Here is a 13991-nt window from a genome sequence, read left to right on the forward strand (position 1 = left end):
GACGAAGAGAGCAGCATTCGCAACCGACTCGCGAAGGAATATGTAAAACCGCCAAAACGAACGACATACCTACGCTCTCGCTCTCGTTTCCGCTCCCGATTTCACACTACACTAACACTCTCACTGTCTATGCGTGCAGCTTGCTAACGGGATCAGAAGCATTGAGATTTTTCACCAACTCAATAACTACATTGCAAATAATTTTATTTACTTAAACACGGCACTGAAGCGAACGAAAGGCTTCCACTGACTATTAAACACAAAGACACATATTTGAAAATTGTTTGATTTGTACAAAGCAAATATGAATGCACAGAAAAAAAAAAAAAAAAAATGCTTTCGATATCCGCTTTACATAAAACACCCGACCGCCTGGCTCTGTCGTCCGCGCATAACTGATCCTTCCTACTCAGTTACCCATTCTTCATACGTGCAACCTTCCATCAGTTTTGCCTGTTTAGCTATTTTCAGCCTGTTTTTGCGTTGAATAAATATCGAACGTGATATAGAGTCTTGTGGGAATTATAGCTATTATTAGCTATATTTATATGAAATACTCATTATTTGGTTTTCTTTTGTACAAGCGCTGAAGAGTAGGCAACACTGCCTGCAGTGCCTGCAGTGCACTGCAGTGCTTGCAGCGCCTGTCTAACGGGATCAAAAGTACATTTATTCTCACATCTCTGCTTATGCTCTTTTCCTATTCATGTAACTGACTGTGGGTTGCAGAAAACATACATATTTCAATAATAAGCGTTTTAAAAAGCAATCAAGCAAATGAGAGCTTAGATATCTGCGAATGTCGCAATTTGTGTAAATATTATCCTATTCTGTTCTCTAATAATTGCATTCAAATTGGAATTTTTCAATTTGAGAAACGAAAGGCTGTCACATAGTAGACGAGTATATGCTGGCGGGGTTCTGGCTTCTACAGTTCCACAGCTCCAAAACTCTCCACAAAATGAAGTTGTGGCACGCATTGTTTGCGGGCCGCCATGTGCGACAGCGCGACAACTTTCCGACGGCCATGTGAGAGATCCCAGTGACGTAAACGAAGCAGAAGACAGTGCAAGCTGTCTGTCTGACTGTCTGGCCGACTGGCTGGCTGGCTGCTTGGCTGACTGTGGCATTCTTTAGCTGACTTCGCAGCGCGCAATTGTTTGATAATGACACTAACATGATGCTGTTCTGACAACCAGGCAAAAGAAACCTACTACTTGCCATTTCAGTTTTTTTTTTATTCTGTGAGCAAAGCCCCACGAAATTATATACGAAAATTATTTGTAACGGGCCGCCGCTAGCAAATTTTGGTATCCTGGTCGCAGCTGAGTCGTACAGCGTCAGCCTAGGCTGGATCTCATTTTGGTTGGCGCTTGTTTAGCTGATTTCCTCTGGCTGGCTGAGAAGGGCCACTGCGAAGCGATTGTAAATTAAGTTTTAAGCAACATGTCTGCAAAAATCATGCCCGAGGACAACAGCCTCGGCCTTTGTTGCGCTCCTCTCCCTCTCTCACTCTCTTTTTTCCTCCTTCCCCTACGCGAGCTCTGTCGCAGGCAGTTGCAAGATTTCTTCCTTCTTTTTATTCGTTCGTTTATTTTGTTGTTGTTTTGTATTCCTATTTGAAGAATGGAAATTGTGTTCTGTGTGTTTGCTGCAGTGGTCGCAATCGTCGTCGTGCAGTTCCTTGAGGAGCTGCTTTACTATTTTCGCATCATGCCTTTTCTACTTGCATTCTTTTTGTTTTATTATTATTTTTTTTTTTTACTTTTATTTTTTTATTGTATTTTGCTATTTACACTGCCACAGTCAACAGTCGGCGTCGGCATCGCCATCAGCATCGGCATCGGCGTCGGCGTCGGCGTCGACGTCAGCAGTTGCAGTTGCAGTTGCTTTAGCTGTGCCTATTTTTATATGTATGTATATATTTGCTGTAGCTGGGTAGCCGGCAATGGAACGGCAGGACGCCTCGGCGCATTTGTGTTTGTATTTGTATTTGTCTTTTAGTTTATTGTGCTGGGGCCACAACAGCTACCAACGAACTTTGGCAAGCAAGTTCTGTGTTTGGGCTCCGCTGAGGCAAGGAATTCAATTTTAGAATCGCAAAGGACTCGGCGCAATTGTTGTGGCTGTCGTCTGTCCGTGTCCTTCTGTCTTTCTGTCCGTCTGTCTGCCTGACTGACTGACTGACTGCATTTGATTACAGCTCGTTTCATTTAAAATGATTTGCGCAGTTGATCAGCTTACGTGCAGCCGGGGCAGCGCCTAATTAATGCCACCAGCAATCGATATCATATGTAAGGTGCGAATGCCCGACTCTGAAATACCTTACACTTAAGTTTAACTGCCGTACGACTCTAGTCCACTCACACAAATATACCTACTAGACTATCGTCATCTTTTAATGCATTCATTTGAACTAGCCACTATTAAAAACATACAGAAAGCAACTTACGGAAAACGTAAAGCATCTGAAGTGGCAGCAAATCGTAGTCTAACATACACAAATCCTGGTCGCTGGCTTAGCTGGGATGAACAACAGCCGACAACACACTTGCCCGGGCAATTAATTAAAACTCAACAAAGCTTAGCAGACAACTAACAGCAGCAGCAACAGCAGTAGCAACAACAACAGCTGCAAATAATGTAAATGTAAAACCTGCTCAAATAGATAGCCAGGGGTTTAACTGTTAAAAGCAGCGGTAGGGAGTTAGCGTCGTCAGCTTATGTCATGCCCAGAAGGCTTCGCCGATAGATCAGCCACCAGCTGCTGTATGGCCACAGTGCAGCCCACAGCGCCGAAGACAACACCGATTATTATTAAGAGAATATCGCGTATGAGCTTCCAGCGTAGACGACCATAGCCCGTGTCATAGTTCACAAATATGTCGATCAGCGCCGGACAGAGCAGGTTTAAGTTGCAGAGGGAAAATGCGCCTTCCAGCTCGGTCAAGGCTGCCAGATTGGGCACCACAGCAGCCACGATTCCTGCAAAAGGGGAAAATACAGGAAGAAGAAAGGGTGAATAAAGAATGTCCGACTGCTGCACCTACCTGTTAGGAGGAGGAAGGAGAGGCGCACTAAGATCTCCGCCGTGGTGCGGCACTTGTGCTCGACTGCATTATCGTCGTAATCGCTGAAGACGATCGTTATGAACACGAACCCGTTCAACGGGTAACTCAAGAAAATGCCACAGGCGATGGCCGCCTTGATGAACTGTGAGAGACTTGCAAGAGAAGAGGAGGAGTTAAACAGGAAAGTAGATATTATAGCTATGGACAGGGACAGCCACTTACACTTCGCTCTGGGGAATATTGAGCGTAATGCTGGCCTCCACTTGCTCGCCATAGCGCCAATAGCCCATGATTCCAAAAAATAGATTCGAGCAAAGTATAAAGAACACGGCTAGATTAAGGACACCAAAGAAACCCAAGTAACTCTCTGGATGTTCCATGTTGGCCTCCACGACCAGCATCTAGACGTATATGTTATTTAGAGTAAATTAGGAAAGAGTTTTTGTTGTACGCACTGAGCCGACGGCTGTGAGGGAGAAGGCGGCGATGCCGAAGAACATCATATAGTCCTGGGGTGGCTTGAACATTTCGCGATCCTGTAAGCTAGGCAGGCCCTGGAACAAGTAATACATGATGCACAAGAATCCAGCATAGAGCAGAATATTCGAGACGAGGTTCAGTGGAACCAAAAACTTCAGTTTACGTATCATAAAGAATGGCAGCTGCAGCACACAGACACCGAGAACGTAGTAGCGCTCGTGGTAGTCCTTGAAGTAGAAGTCGCCGATTTCCTTAAAGTTCTTTGAAACAAACACAATGTAAACGCAGCAGAGACCAAACTGGCCAAAAACCAAAACACAAGTGGTCGAAATGCCGGCCGCACGGGCAAAGCAATGCACACAGGCCGGCCCCAGCTCGTAAGCAATCTGCACGGCCTGCGGCATGGACACCTGCGGCACGTGGATGCGTCGACAGCACTCGGTCATGCCAGTGATCTGTGTGGGAAGGCTAAATGCAAATAATTGCGATTTGGACTGCGCACGGGCAGCAGAGCAGGCAACTGCGGAGACTCACCAGCAAGTGAATGCAGTAGGTAAGCAAGACCATTAGCAGCACGGAGAGCAGCACGCCGGACATGATGCCAGCGTAGCGCATGGCCAGCGGCATGGCCAGAATGCCTGTGCCAATCACGCACTTCAGCAGGGAGACGAATGCATCGAAGTTGCTGTGGGGACAGAAGTTGAATCACCACCATTGCTAGCTGCTAAATGCTCGATTCATAACGGGCAACGCCTCCCGACAACTCACTTACGTTAGGGGCACCTCAACAGTGCGTTTCTCGTAGGGATTGTAGATGTAAATCGATGATCTGGACGGGCTGTTGGGTAAGCCGCTGCAGGCACATTTCAAGATTTAATTAAGGCCGAGCTCTTCGCGAAATCCAACAACTACTCACAGAATGGACGGGGCCGGGGGCTGGGGTACCTCGGAGTCCTGCTGCGCTGGTTTGGCCATTGGAGCCAATTATCTGAGCCGTACGAAACCCGTTAAACTAAACCAATGGTGAATAACAAATTTTGATAACAAATTCAAATGAGTGTAGTCTGTAGTCGAAAGTGTCGTCTCTACTCAGACCCCACCCCAGCCCCACCGCCCCGCACACATTCAATTCACTTCAAGCTAATCAGTGAGCTTAGCTCCACAATCAAAATCCCAACTGCTGCACATGCGCGACGGCCATTACCATAATATGCGCAAATTATTGTATACTCTGCAGCGCTGGCTACGCAAAGTCAGAGGCAGAATTTAAGGCAGAAGCGAAGGCAGCGGCAGTAACATAGCCGAAGCCAGAGCCAGAGCCAGAGCACACAACTTACAATAGTTTGCAAAGCAACAGTACAGTATGTACCGGCTAGAGCAGAACTTTATCAAATTACAGAAAGACAGACATAGGGAGTGAGAAAGAGAGAGAGCGGAAGAGGGAAAATGAGAGCGGGAGAGCTTACACATAAGACATGTAACGGAAGAGAAGAAGAACCTAAGATATAGAGAAACTAAGAGGGAGAGATTGAGATCACATCTAAGTCTATCATACGATTGCGTTCACCTGTCATTAAGAGAAAATGCAAGAGATTAGTCGAAGTGGTGGATCAGTCCAACTTGAGGACAGCTTAACTATCAATCACATGGGTCAGTCAGTGCCAATAGTTGAGTAAGCGCCTGCAGGCGCATTAGTATTGCTGTTCTTTCCTAGCAATACAGTGCAGTGCTTACTAGGGAGAAGAACTGATGGAGCACACAGAAGAGCAAATCAGAAAGTTCATTCAAGAGATTGAATCGTCTAGCTCAATTGCAGTTGATGGCTAAGCGACAAGCTAAAGGGTTTCACAATGGCAGCTTGCACTGTATCTTTTATCTAGATAACCAGCTCTGCAGCTCTCAAATTTCAATTCCAGCTGCAGGATGCAGGATGTTGAGAGTTGGCGCTGCCGAGAGGAGGACGATTGTCATGCCAGAATGTGCACTTCCGCGTCCGCTTTTAGTTGTGTGAACTTAACAGTAAATTGAATTAAAATTTATTGTGAAAATTGCAAAATTCCAAAACGCCGCAGCAGCAGCAGCAGCAGTAGCATCAGCAGTTCGCAGAAGTGGGCTTCAAGGAGACATCAGCGCAAATCCAATACAAATAAAATTAAGTAAAAATGCACACAGGGAGGCGCACATGGAGTGGGCGGGCCATGGCGTAGGGGCCAGGGCTGCTGCTGGGAATGTGAGGGGGACAGGAGTCGCCGTGTGTTTGCACAAAAATATGCAAATGTGATATTGTCGCTGGCGACATTTACAACAATTACAATAACAACAAACGGAACGGAACGGAACGTACGGACGGCGGACGGCGGACGGCGGACAGGCGGCAACTACTAACTGCGTGCGACATGTGACACGATATTCAAATAAAGGCGGCCCAGGCGGCAGATAGGGCGAGACGTAGGTGGGTGGGCGTGGCATTTATAGCATATATTTTGCATAAAAAGGGAAATATGCAGCAGCAGCAGCAGCAGCAGAGCAAGAAAACGAGCAAAGCAGCAGCAGCAGCAGCACAGAAATCAAATAAAACAAATTTGGAATTTTACAGCAGACGGAACAGGAGAACATCTTCTACACACACTCGCGCACACACACGCACACTCACCCGCCCACACACATATGTGTGCTCGAAGGAGTCTCGCAGATGACTTCGACTTCGACTCTCCTCGCTCGAGTCTCGCTCTGCCAATGTGCTGGGTGTCTGTCTGTCTGTCTGTCTGTCTGTCGTTGCTGTTTTTTTACAGAGACAAACAGACTGACATTCAATTTAAATTCCTATACAAATAATTGCGTGCCAGTTCCGAGTCCAAACAGATGGATGGAAGAGGAGCGGGCTGCAGCACTGCAGCGCTTAGATTATGTTTGTTTTCTTCTCTCTTTTTTCATTCAACGGATCCGCTGCGACAGTTGCCATAATTTGCCTAGCTCAATGTCAATGGACACAGACGCTAATAATTATGCATTCCTCGCCACGTTCAATCCTATGAAATTATTCTGTCGCCATCACCTAGGGTCGCTGAAACAAAACGAAAGAGCGTACGAGCAAATGGAGCCGACTCGAAGCTACCCTCTCCATCAAATATTGAATTACACAGTTTGTAGCCGTGTTGATTTTTCAATGAACTTAATTCCTAATTAATTCAAATCCGTATTGTTAACGAAATTTTGATTGGTAGTAAAATACTCTAAATAGTAAATTTAATCATCTTGCAGTGGATCCATTGAGGGCATAAAAATAAATCTTACCTCAAAGCAAAATTTCTTAATGCAGCGCACGCACCTCACCTTCGCCCCTTCGTTGGCTACGGTTTACCTGACTGTGGCTTCACCTATTATCGCTGCGGTTATCTTTCTCCTTCTTCACAGTTCTCCCGCACTCCTCCCGCTATTATCATCAATGTTATCAACAGCTTAGCTGAAACTTTGCGCGACTGAAGGATGCACCACGTTCGACGTTCGCGCTCGACGCACCAAGCTCCACGTTTCGCTGCAGCTACTTCCTCATGCTTTGCGCATCAATGATTTTGATCAGATTTACTGAAGCTGTCCAGCGCTGATGCTGATAAAGAAGATGACGATGATGACGTTGATGATGACGACGCGGCCACAGGGCGCGCTTAGCAGCCCTTTTATCTCGTTGCCCACAATAATTTTTGCATTTATAATGAAATTCATCGTCATTTTTCATACTTTCACAAAGTGGATTTTTATTAGATTTGCATTTCTTGAAAACCTTTATACTATATATGTACGTATATATAGAAAAGCGTATTGTTTTCTGTGCGTTGGCAACCATATGGTCAAAGTGGCTTAAATGCATTAGAACTTCGTTGCTTTCGTTATTTTATTGCTGCTTTTAGAGGCAGTGCTGCCAGTTTAGCCTAATTCAGGCTAGTCGCCTATTTGAAATTTATTATAAATCCTTTAAAATGAGTATAAAGCAGCCAAAAATTCCGGCAGACTATTCAGAAGTCCTCGTCCTTCAAAAAACTATAGAACGGAAGAAACTGCTGTTTATGCCATCTATAATTATCAATATTAATGATAATAAGCTATTTATCATATCAACATTTAGCCCCATTAAGTATATACATATACATCGTAAAGAGGTAATCTGATTTAACTATACGCGATTGTTATATATAGGTCTCTCTGTCTGTCTCTCCGTCTGTTTCTCTGACGAAGAAGAACTACCGAAGTTCATTTAAGTTGTGTATAGGTATGCACCAGTATTCATTTGGTATTAATATTTGAGTAAAACGATGCTAGAATGCTTCCATGAGCAGAGAGTGTTCCCATTGGTATTTTTATGCACGACTGGAACGATCTCTACTTCGAGTCGGGCTCAATGTTGAGGAAACTTGAGTAAAGTGAACTGAAGTGTGTGATCGTGGAGATAATAAAAATACTCGGATAAAATACTTGGAGGAAATACTTAGGGAACTACTTAGGAAACTACTTACAGGAATTACTTGAAAGAAAGACTCAGAGGAAATAGCTGGAAGAAATACTTAGAGGAAATGAATCCATACATTTTTCACTTTCACTGTGTGTACTATTAAAATTTTTTTCTTCTTATAGGTTTGTCCATTTTTGCCTATTTTAGCAGAATTTTATCCATAATAAAACTTATTTCGGAGCTCAACAGCTGGCAGCACTGGTTAGATGCAATATCATATGCACTGCTATTAAAAATGCAAAATTCAGGAATATTCATTCATTCATTTTCACATTTTCCGCACAATTTGTCAATGGGGGGAAACTATGTGTGACTTAAAAAACACAACAGGCAGAAAATTTTCTATTAGCTAAACTGTCAGTCATTTTCGTTGACATAGGACGTGAGCTCAGGAAACCCCAAAGCGAAAGTCATACAATGATATTTCAAATTATTTTAAGCTCCTCATCAATTCTGCTTCTTTGGAGCTGCCATAAGATACCCTGTACATAATTGAAATGTTACTCTCGTTACCTGAATGCTGGGTATCACGCCCGCTGAGGTCAAGTCTTCTGTATGTGCGTAATCAAAAACATTGGTGACATTTCTTGATAGTAGTGTAAAGACATGGCATAAAACAGCTGCATGCACAGCTATTGTAATGCGCCTGCTTGATAATTAAAATGTGCACGTAAAATATTAAAAGAAACACAGCCTGTACATTATGCGGTGACAACACGTCAGCATAGTCGATAATGACAGACAATACGCGACTTGATAACTAACTAAGCTCATCCTGTCTATTTGAAATTTTGCTAGAGCGCGCGCAACGCTGCCCTGCTGCTTAAAGTGTTGGTGAGGCGCGACCTTTAAACGTTCACCAACACTTATTTATCACGCAAAATATCGAGTACGTTCACTATTAAATCGGCAAAACTTCACGCAAGAGCGGCGTGTTTCCCATATTTACGAAAAACTAAATAGAAATTACCGGAATAATGGATGACGAGGCGGAAACTTACAAGCTCTGGCGTATACGCAAGACGATCATGCAACTGAGCCACGACCGTGGTTACCTTGTGACCCAGGATGAATTGGACCAGACTTTGGAACAGTTTAAAGAAATGTTTGGCGACAAGCCAAGTGACAAACGTCCATCGCGGTCCGACCTAATCGTGTTGGTGGCCCACAATGACGATCCCACTGACCAGATGTTTGTATTCTTCCCCGAGGAACCCAAGATTGGCATCAAGACTATCAAAACATACTGCACCCGCATGCAAGAGGAGAACATCCACAGGGCCATCGTCGTCGTGCAGGGCGGCATGACGCCCTCTGCTAAGCAATCGCTAGTGGATATGGCCCCTAAGTATATTCTAGAACAGTTTCTGGAGTCTGAGTTGCTGATCAATATAACGGAGCATGAGCTGGTACCGGAGCATGTGGTAATGACAGCAGAAGACAAACAAGAACTTCTCAGCAGATATAAACTAAAGGAGAATATGTTGATGCGCATACAGGCGGGTGACCCCGTGGCCCGCTACTTCGGCCTGAAGCGCGGCCAAGTTGTGAAAATTATACGTTCGTCTGAGACAGCGGGCAGATATATATCGTATAGATTAGTATGCTGAGTGGCTTTCGGTAATAAATGTTATACAAAAACATTTTTCATCCAATCATAATTAATAAATAAATACAAATAATATATAAATATATAAAAATATAGCGTTTCAATGGCACTAAATACATTAAAAGCTAAGCTATCGATAGTTGATATCGATAAGTGTCAGGGTACAACTGCGTGCGAAAAGAAAGAAAAAACAAATGCAGAAAATACAATTATACAATCCGAGTTCTGTTGTGAGTGGCTGGTCTCCCATTGCAAGGCCAGTGGCGTCTATTGCGAGATGGCCATGCTAACGCGCCTGACCAGCAGCGGCACAACAACAGTAGCACCCGGTTCACCAAAAGGGCTGCAACGCTTTCAGAACTACCTCAGCGCTTTTCTCTGGCCGGGAGCATCACAACGACAGCAGCGCAAGTCGTCCACGCAACTGGATGCCATCGATTGCTTCACCAATGAGCTGGTCAACCGAAAGACACAAAAATGGGGTGAACTGCGCGAGAGTCTGATGAAACCTGCTGTCGAGGAAGCCAATTATGGAGGAAGCACCTTTGGCCAGAACGTGGGTCTCATGTCAAAGGGCATGATGAGCGACCTGAAAGCCCTGCGCTCCCCACAGCTAGGCCTCGATATACGATCTCTTTCACAACCACAGCTGGACAACTTGTTGTTGGCCACCCTGGAGATTAAGAACAAACTGGACTTCCTCTATCTAATTCGGCAATGCGTGCGCTGGCAACAGTTGCCCTGCAACGAGGTTTTCATCTCCTGTCTAAAGTACTTGAGCTCCTTGGGCCGTATGCAGCAGCTGGAATCGCTGGCGGAGACCTGTCGGCAGTTAAATCATCCCTTTGCAAACATATACTCAGACCTGGCACCGTTCAAAGCGATTGCCCTGTGGCACAATGGTAACTCGGATGTGGCATTGATGACCTTGCATCGTGGCTATGGCGGAAGCCTCAATACAGAAGAAGGCAGGCGCATGATTCGTGTCGCCTTTCGCACCATAGTGGAGGAGACGCTGGCACAAAAGAGCGAAGCCGTTCTCGTCTCCCTAATGGAGGTCGCTCGGGCCATACACCGCGAGCACAAGGACATCTTCGTTGTGGCCTGTGTGTGGAAACAGTGTTTCGCCAGTGATTGGTTTAGCAATCAGAAATCAGCGGGCGAGTTGTTCGAACACTACAAGGAGCTGCAGCAACTGGTGGATCGCAGGTGCGCACCCGGCTACGAATGATAATGCAACTTCCTCATTTTACAAATTTTTCACTTTCAGAGCCAGTCCGCTATGCTCCTCATTCCTTAGCCGACACAACGTGGACGCCGTGCACCGTCTAATTGAGGTATTCTTGCAACACAATCAGCGTAGTGCGTGCGCCAATTGCCTCAGCCTGCTCTTCAACTACCAATGTATGTGCTGATGCTCTGATTTACTTGATGCTAATAATACAAATTCAACATGCTTTCACTTTACAGACTTGCGCAAGGATCTGCGTGCCTGCGCCGAAATCGTGAAATCCTGTAGCGAACTCGAGATGCCATTGAACGAGCTACAAAACGAGCAGTTCCTCAGTCTGTTCCTTGATCAGAGCGAACCGTTTGACACAGCCGCAGGCAGTCGTACGACGGGCAACAAGTACAAGACGAAATCGTTCCAGTACAAATTTTAGAGGCAATCGTATTTCCCACTTTGTTGCATCCGTGGTTTGTAATTATAGAGCACAAAATGAAGCAACAGCAGAGGTCAGGCTGTTGCACACATTATATAGCAATATGCACTTGAATAAATGTTATTTATCTCGTCAATCATTATTAATATATAGTGCAGCTTTTAGCTGTTTGTCCAATGCTTCTGTCATCTAATGTTGATTTTTAAGAGTCTCCCAGGTTGCCCTCGGGCAGTTGAGATGTGTTCAGGCCCATGCACTCGTAGCACCGTGAGATTAGATGATTTCCACAGCGATGAGCCTGGCACTGTTGGCAACGCGATCTCGCTTTGATTTCACGCTTGTTGCGAGCGCAAGGCTTACAGCGTCGATGCTTGTCTCCATAGCGACTGACCAGGACTACTCCCTCCGGTAGAGTGGAGCGCGACAAGCTAATGACCCCCACTCCATTCGATTGCTTGGCTTCATTGGCGGCTTCGCTTAGCAGCCGCTGGCTGGATTGGCCCAATATTTCACAGATTTGCAAGCGCATTGCAAGACTTGTGGCCGCCGATCGCCGATGCAGGCGACGCTGTAATCGCTGCTGGGTTAAAAAGAGTCCGAGCTGGCGTTGAAAATCGCGTTGATCTATGCTAGCATCGCCGGTTGGCGCCAGCCGCAGCAATATCCACGCATTAACAGCCGACACATTGAGCATCAAGTGCAGCAGCTGCAGGAACACATCTGGCTTAGTTCGAGCCGGCAGCGAAAATGAGGTACTGTATCTATTAGAGAGTTCATGGAAATTAATACAACTGTCGGAAGTGTGCAGATGTGCTTGCATGGCATTCACTTGACTATTCAAGCCACAGGTGAGAAGCGCGACGCCCGATCTGTGAGTGAGTTTCATAGCGCCATTTGACAGCGATCCACCCGACCAGGCTTTGGGATAGTCCAATGAGCAGGACGGCAGGGTACAAAGGCTGCTCAAATTAAACTCCAACAATTGCTCGCATTGGCTGACGCTGGCATAGCGCGTGCCCAGAGTAATATTACGACCTGTCGTCTTATAGTCACAGATCAGCTGCATCAGCTCCTTGCTGGGCTTCGTTTCCCTTTTATTAACTATTGCATTAGTCATGAAGAGCGTCTTAGCATCGCAGCATACGCTCAGAAATAAATTCTCCGAGTGAGCGTGTTCATCCAGACAAAGCCAGCCGCTGGGTCCGTAATAGGAGCGACAGTTAATGAGCAGCTTTTGCCAAAGACGCAGTGCATCATTCCAGCTGCTTTCGCCCTGGAAGGTGAGGCAGTTCGCAATGAACTCAAAGCGCGTCAGTGACATTGTGGCACGAAAGATTGCATTTCCCAACTCCAACGTCCACAGCTCCTCTATTGAAAGAATTGGTATATAGAAGGTAAGCATATATTATATATGTGCTAATTGCTAACCCAGTGGTCCATTATATTGTGCATTTCGAAAGACGCCACACAAATAACTCAAGCCTAGCCAAGAACGGAGCTCTGTGAGATCTGCAAAGCGCTCCGCAGGATTTCGCGAGCGCTGCTGGCGTATCCGTTCGTTGAGCAAGCGTAGGAGCATGTGCAGCATCTCATCGTCGAACAACAGCATCCAGGACTCTACAGCATTGGTAACTAGCCTTGCAGGACCTTTGCCACACGCCAGCTGCTTGGGCACCATCAATTCTTCTTGAAGAGGAGCCTGCATATCCAAATGCCAAACATGACCATTACTCGAATAAAAGATATTGTTAGTGTTTGGCGGCCGTCCACGCTTGGCACGGCATTTCCCTGGATTCAGCAGAACCACATCGGGCAATTGTTCATCATCATTAAGCAGAATTTCTTCATCATTAAAGAGCCAAGCAAAATTTGATGTCAAAGAAGTGGTTTCCTGAAGCGGATCGGCATGACTATCCGCGTGATTCTCGACTGGAGTCTTTAGCTCTATTTCCAGATTCTCCACATCCATTTGCTGGCCATTATTGTCGGTCTTATCTGTACTATTTTTTATGTTTGACAAAAGCTCTTCATCTAAAACCGAAACTTTGTCGCCGCTGTCCTCCATTGTTTACCATTCTTTATTTACGTTTTGACTGCCGTGAAGTTAGCTGCGCGCACATTTTAGTCTCACATGAAGTTGGCTGCGTGTGTAAATTGATGCTACTGACAGTGTGTACATATTGAGTCGCAAAAAATACATAATTAAAAAAGCAGCAAAACAAAACATTGCTATTTTAATATACTCTAAGCTGTAGTGACTAAGTTCGTGTAGATATAAAGATAATGCAGAGGTGTCGTTACTCGCAACTGCGACAAGTGAACAAAAGTTTAGCTCAACAACCGCAAATATAACGAATACAGCTAATTTTGCCCTGCAGGCAACTCAAGCGTAGCTGGCTCAGGGAGGTTAGAAGCCATCCAAATAAAGCATTTAAACTTCAACATAAACTAATAAATCAAGTGGCGGTTATAGTGTTTACGCTATGTGAATTATGCGCGCGTATTAAGCGATTTGTCAAAAATCCTGCTTCGCAATGTCAATTTGACATGTTATACTGTCACGTCTTCGAAGAAGTCTTATACGAGGTGCTGTCGATAGGTGAACGATACGTTTCGATAACAAAAAATTTTGAAGGCGAGAAATTTCAAAATGAATAATT

At 45.2% G+C, this 13991-nt stretch overlaps 4 protein-coding genes across 5 annotated transcripts; 2 read left to right on the plus strand and 2 right to left on the minus strand.

Moving 5' to 3' along the window:
• Positions 1–1199: 1199 nt before the first annotated feature.
• Positions 1200–4663, minus strand: polyph (polyphemus). 2 transcript variants are annotated; one of them, XM_018013480.2, is made up of 7 exons: positions 4468–4663; positions 4324–4404; positions 4086–4236; positions 3527–4006; positions 3294–3472; positions 3051–3223; positions 1200–2985 (listed from the first exon to the last, which is right to left on the minus strand). In XM_018013480.2, exons 1-7 carry the CDS (start codon positions 4524–4526, stop codon positions 2717–2719), a joined length of 1392 nt encoding a protein of 463 aa, XP_017868969.1. In that variant the 5' UTR covers positions 4527–4663; the 3' UTR covers positions 1200–2716. The 2 variants fall into 2 exon arrangements, with proteins under 2 accessions (XP_017868969.1, XP_089328024.1); XM_089471898.1 differs by having other exon boundaries at positions 4320–4404; positions 4468–4522.
• Positions 4664–8941: 4278 nt separating this feature from the next.
• On the plus strand, positions 8942–9758 carry Polr2E (DNA-directed RNA polymerases I, II, and III subunit Rpb5). Its single transcript, XM_018009299.2, has one exon. It carries the CDS (start codon positions 9036–9038, stop codon positions 9666–9668), a length of 633 nt encoding a protein of 210 aa, XP_017864788.1. The 5' UTR covers positions 8942–9035; the 3' UTR covers positions 9669–9758.
• Positions 9759–9770: 12 nt separating this feature from the next.
• LOC108615760 (uncharacterized) lies at positions 9771–11467 on the plus strand. The gene is made up of 3 exons (XM_018010483.2): positions 9771–10876; positions 10938–11071; positions 11138–11467. Exons 1-3 carry the CDS (start codon positions 9771–9773, stop codon positions 11329–11331), a joined length of 1434 nt encoding a protein of 477 aa, XP_017865972.2. The 3' UTR covers positions 11332–11467.
• Positions 11436–13398, minus strand: LOC108615753 (uncharacterized). Its single transcript, XM_018010471.2, has 2 exons — positions 12760–13398; positions 11436–12699 (listed from the first exon to the last, which is right to left on the minus strand). The coding sequence occupies exons 1-2, from the start codon at positions 13394–13396 to the stop codon at positions 11534–11536; spliced, it is 1803 nt and encodes a 600-aa protein (XP_017865960.1). The 5' UTR covers positions 13397–13398; the 3' UTR covers positions 11436–11533.
• Positions 13399–13991: the final 593 nt, after the last annotated feature.

Source organism: Drosophila arizonae, chromosome 5 (assembly GCF_054131065.1).
Source record: "Drosophila arizonae isolate 15081-1271.41 chromosome 5, UAZ_ARI_1.0, whole genome shotgun sequence".
Taxonomy (NCBI): Eukaryota; Metazoa; Arthropoda; class Insecta; order Diptera; family Drosophilidae; genus Drosophila; species Drosophila arizonae.

Coding starts and splice junctions, on each gene's coding strand:
- polyph (XM_018013480.2), bottom strand. CDS start 4,526: ATGGCCAAACCAGCGCAGCAGGACTCCGAGGTACCCCAGCCCCCGGCC. Junction 4,007..4,085: donor CCTACTGCATTCACTTGCTG/GTGAGTCTCCGC, acceptor CTTCCCACACAG/ATCACTGGCATGACCGAGTG. Junction 3,224..3,293: donor AATATTCCCCAGAGCGAAGT/GTAAGTGGCTGT, acceptor TTCTCTTGCAAG/TCTCTCACAGTTCATCAAGG.
- Polr2E (XM_018009299.2), top strand. CDS start 9,036: ATGGATGACGAGGCGGAAACTTACAAGCTCTGGCGTATACGCAAGACG.
- LOC108615760 (XM_018010483.2), top strand. CDS start 9,771: ATGGCACTAAATACATTAAAAGCTAAGCTATCGATAGTTGATATCGAT. Junction 10,877..10,937: donor CAGCAACTGGTGGATCGCAG/GTGCGCACCCGG, acceptor TTTCACTTTCAG/AGCCAGTCCGCTATGCTCCT. Junction 11,072..11,137: donor CCTGCTCTTCAACTACCAAT/GTATGTGCTGAT, acceptor TTCACTTTACAG/ACTTGCGCAAGGATCTGCGT.
- LOC108615753 (XM_018010471.2), bottom strand. CDS start 13,396: ATGGAGGACAGCGGCGACAAAGTTTCGGTTTTAGATGAAGAGCTTTTG. Junction 12,700..12,759: donor ACAATATAATGGACCACTGG/GTTAGCAATTAG, acceptor TTCTTTCAATAG/AGGAGCTGTGGACGTTGGAG.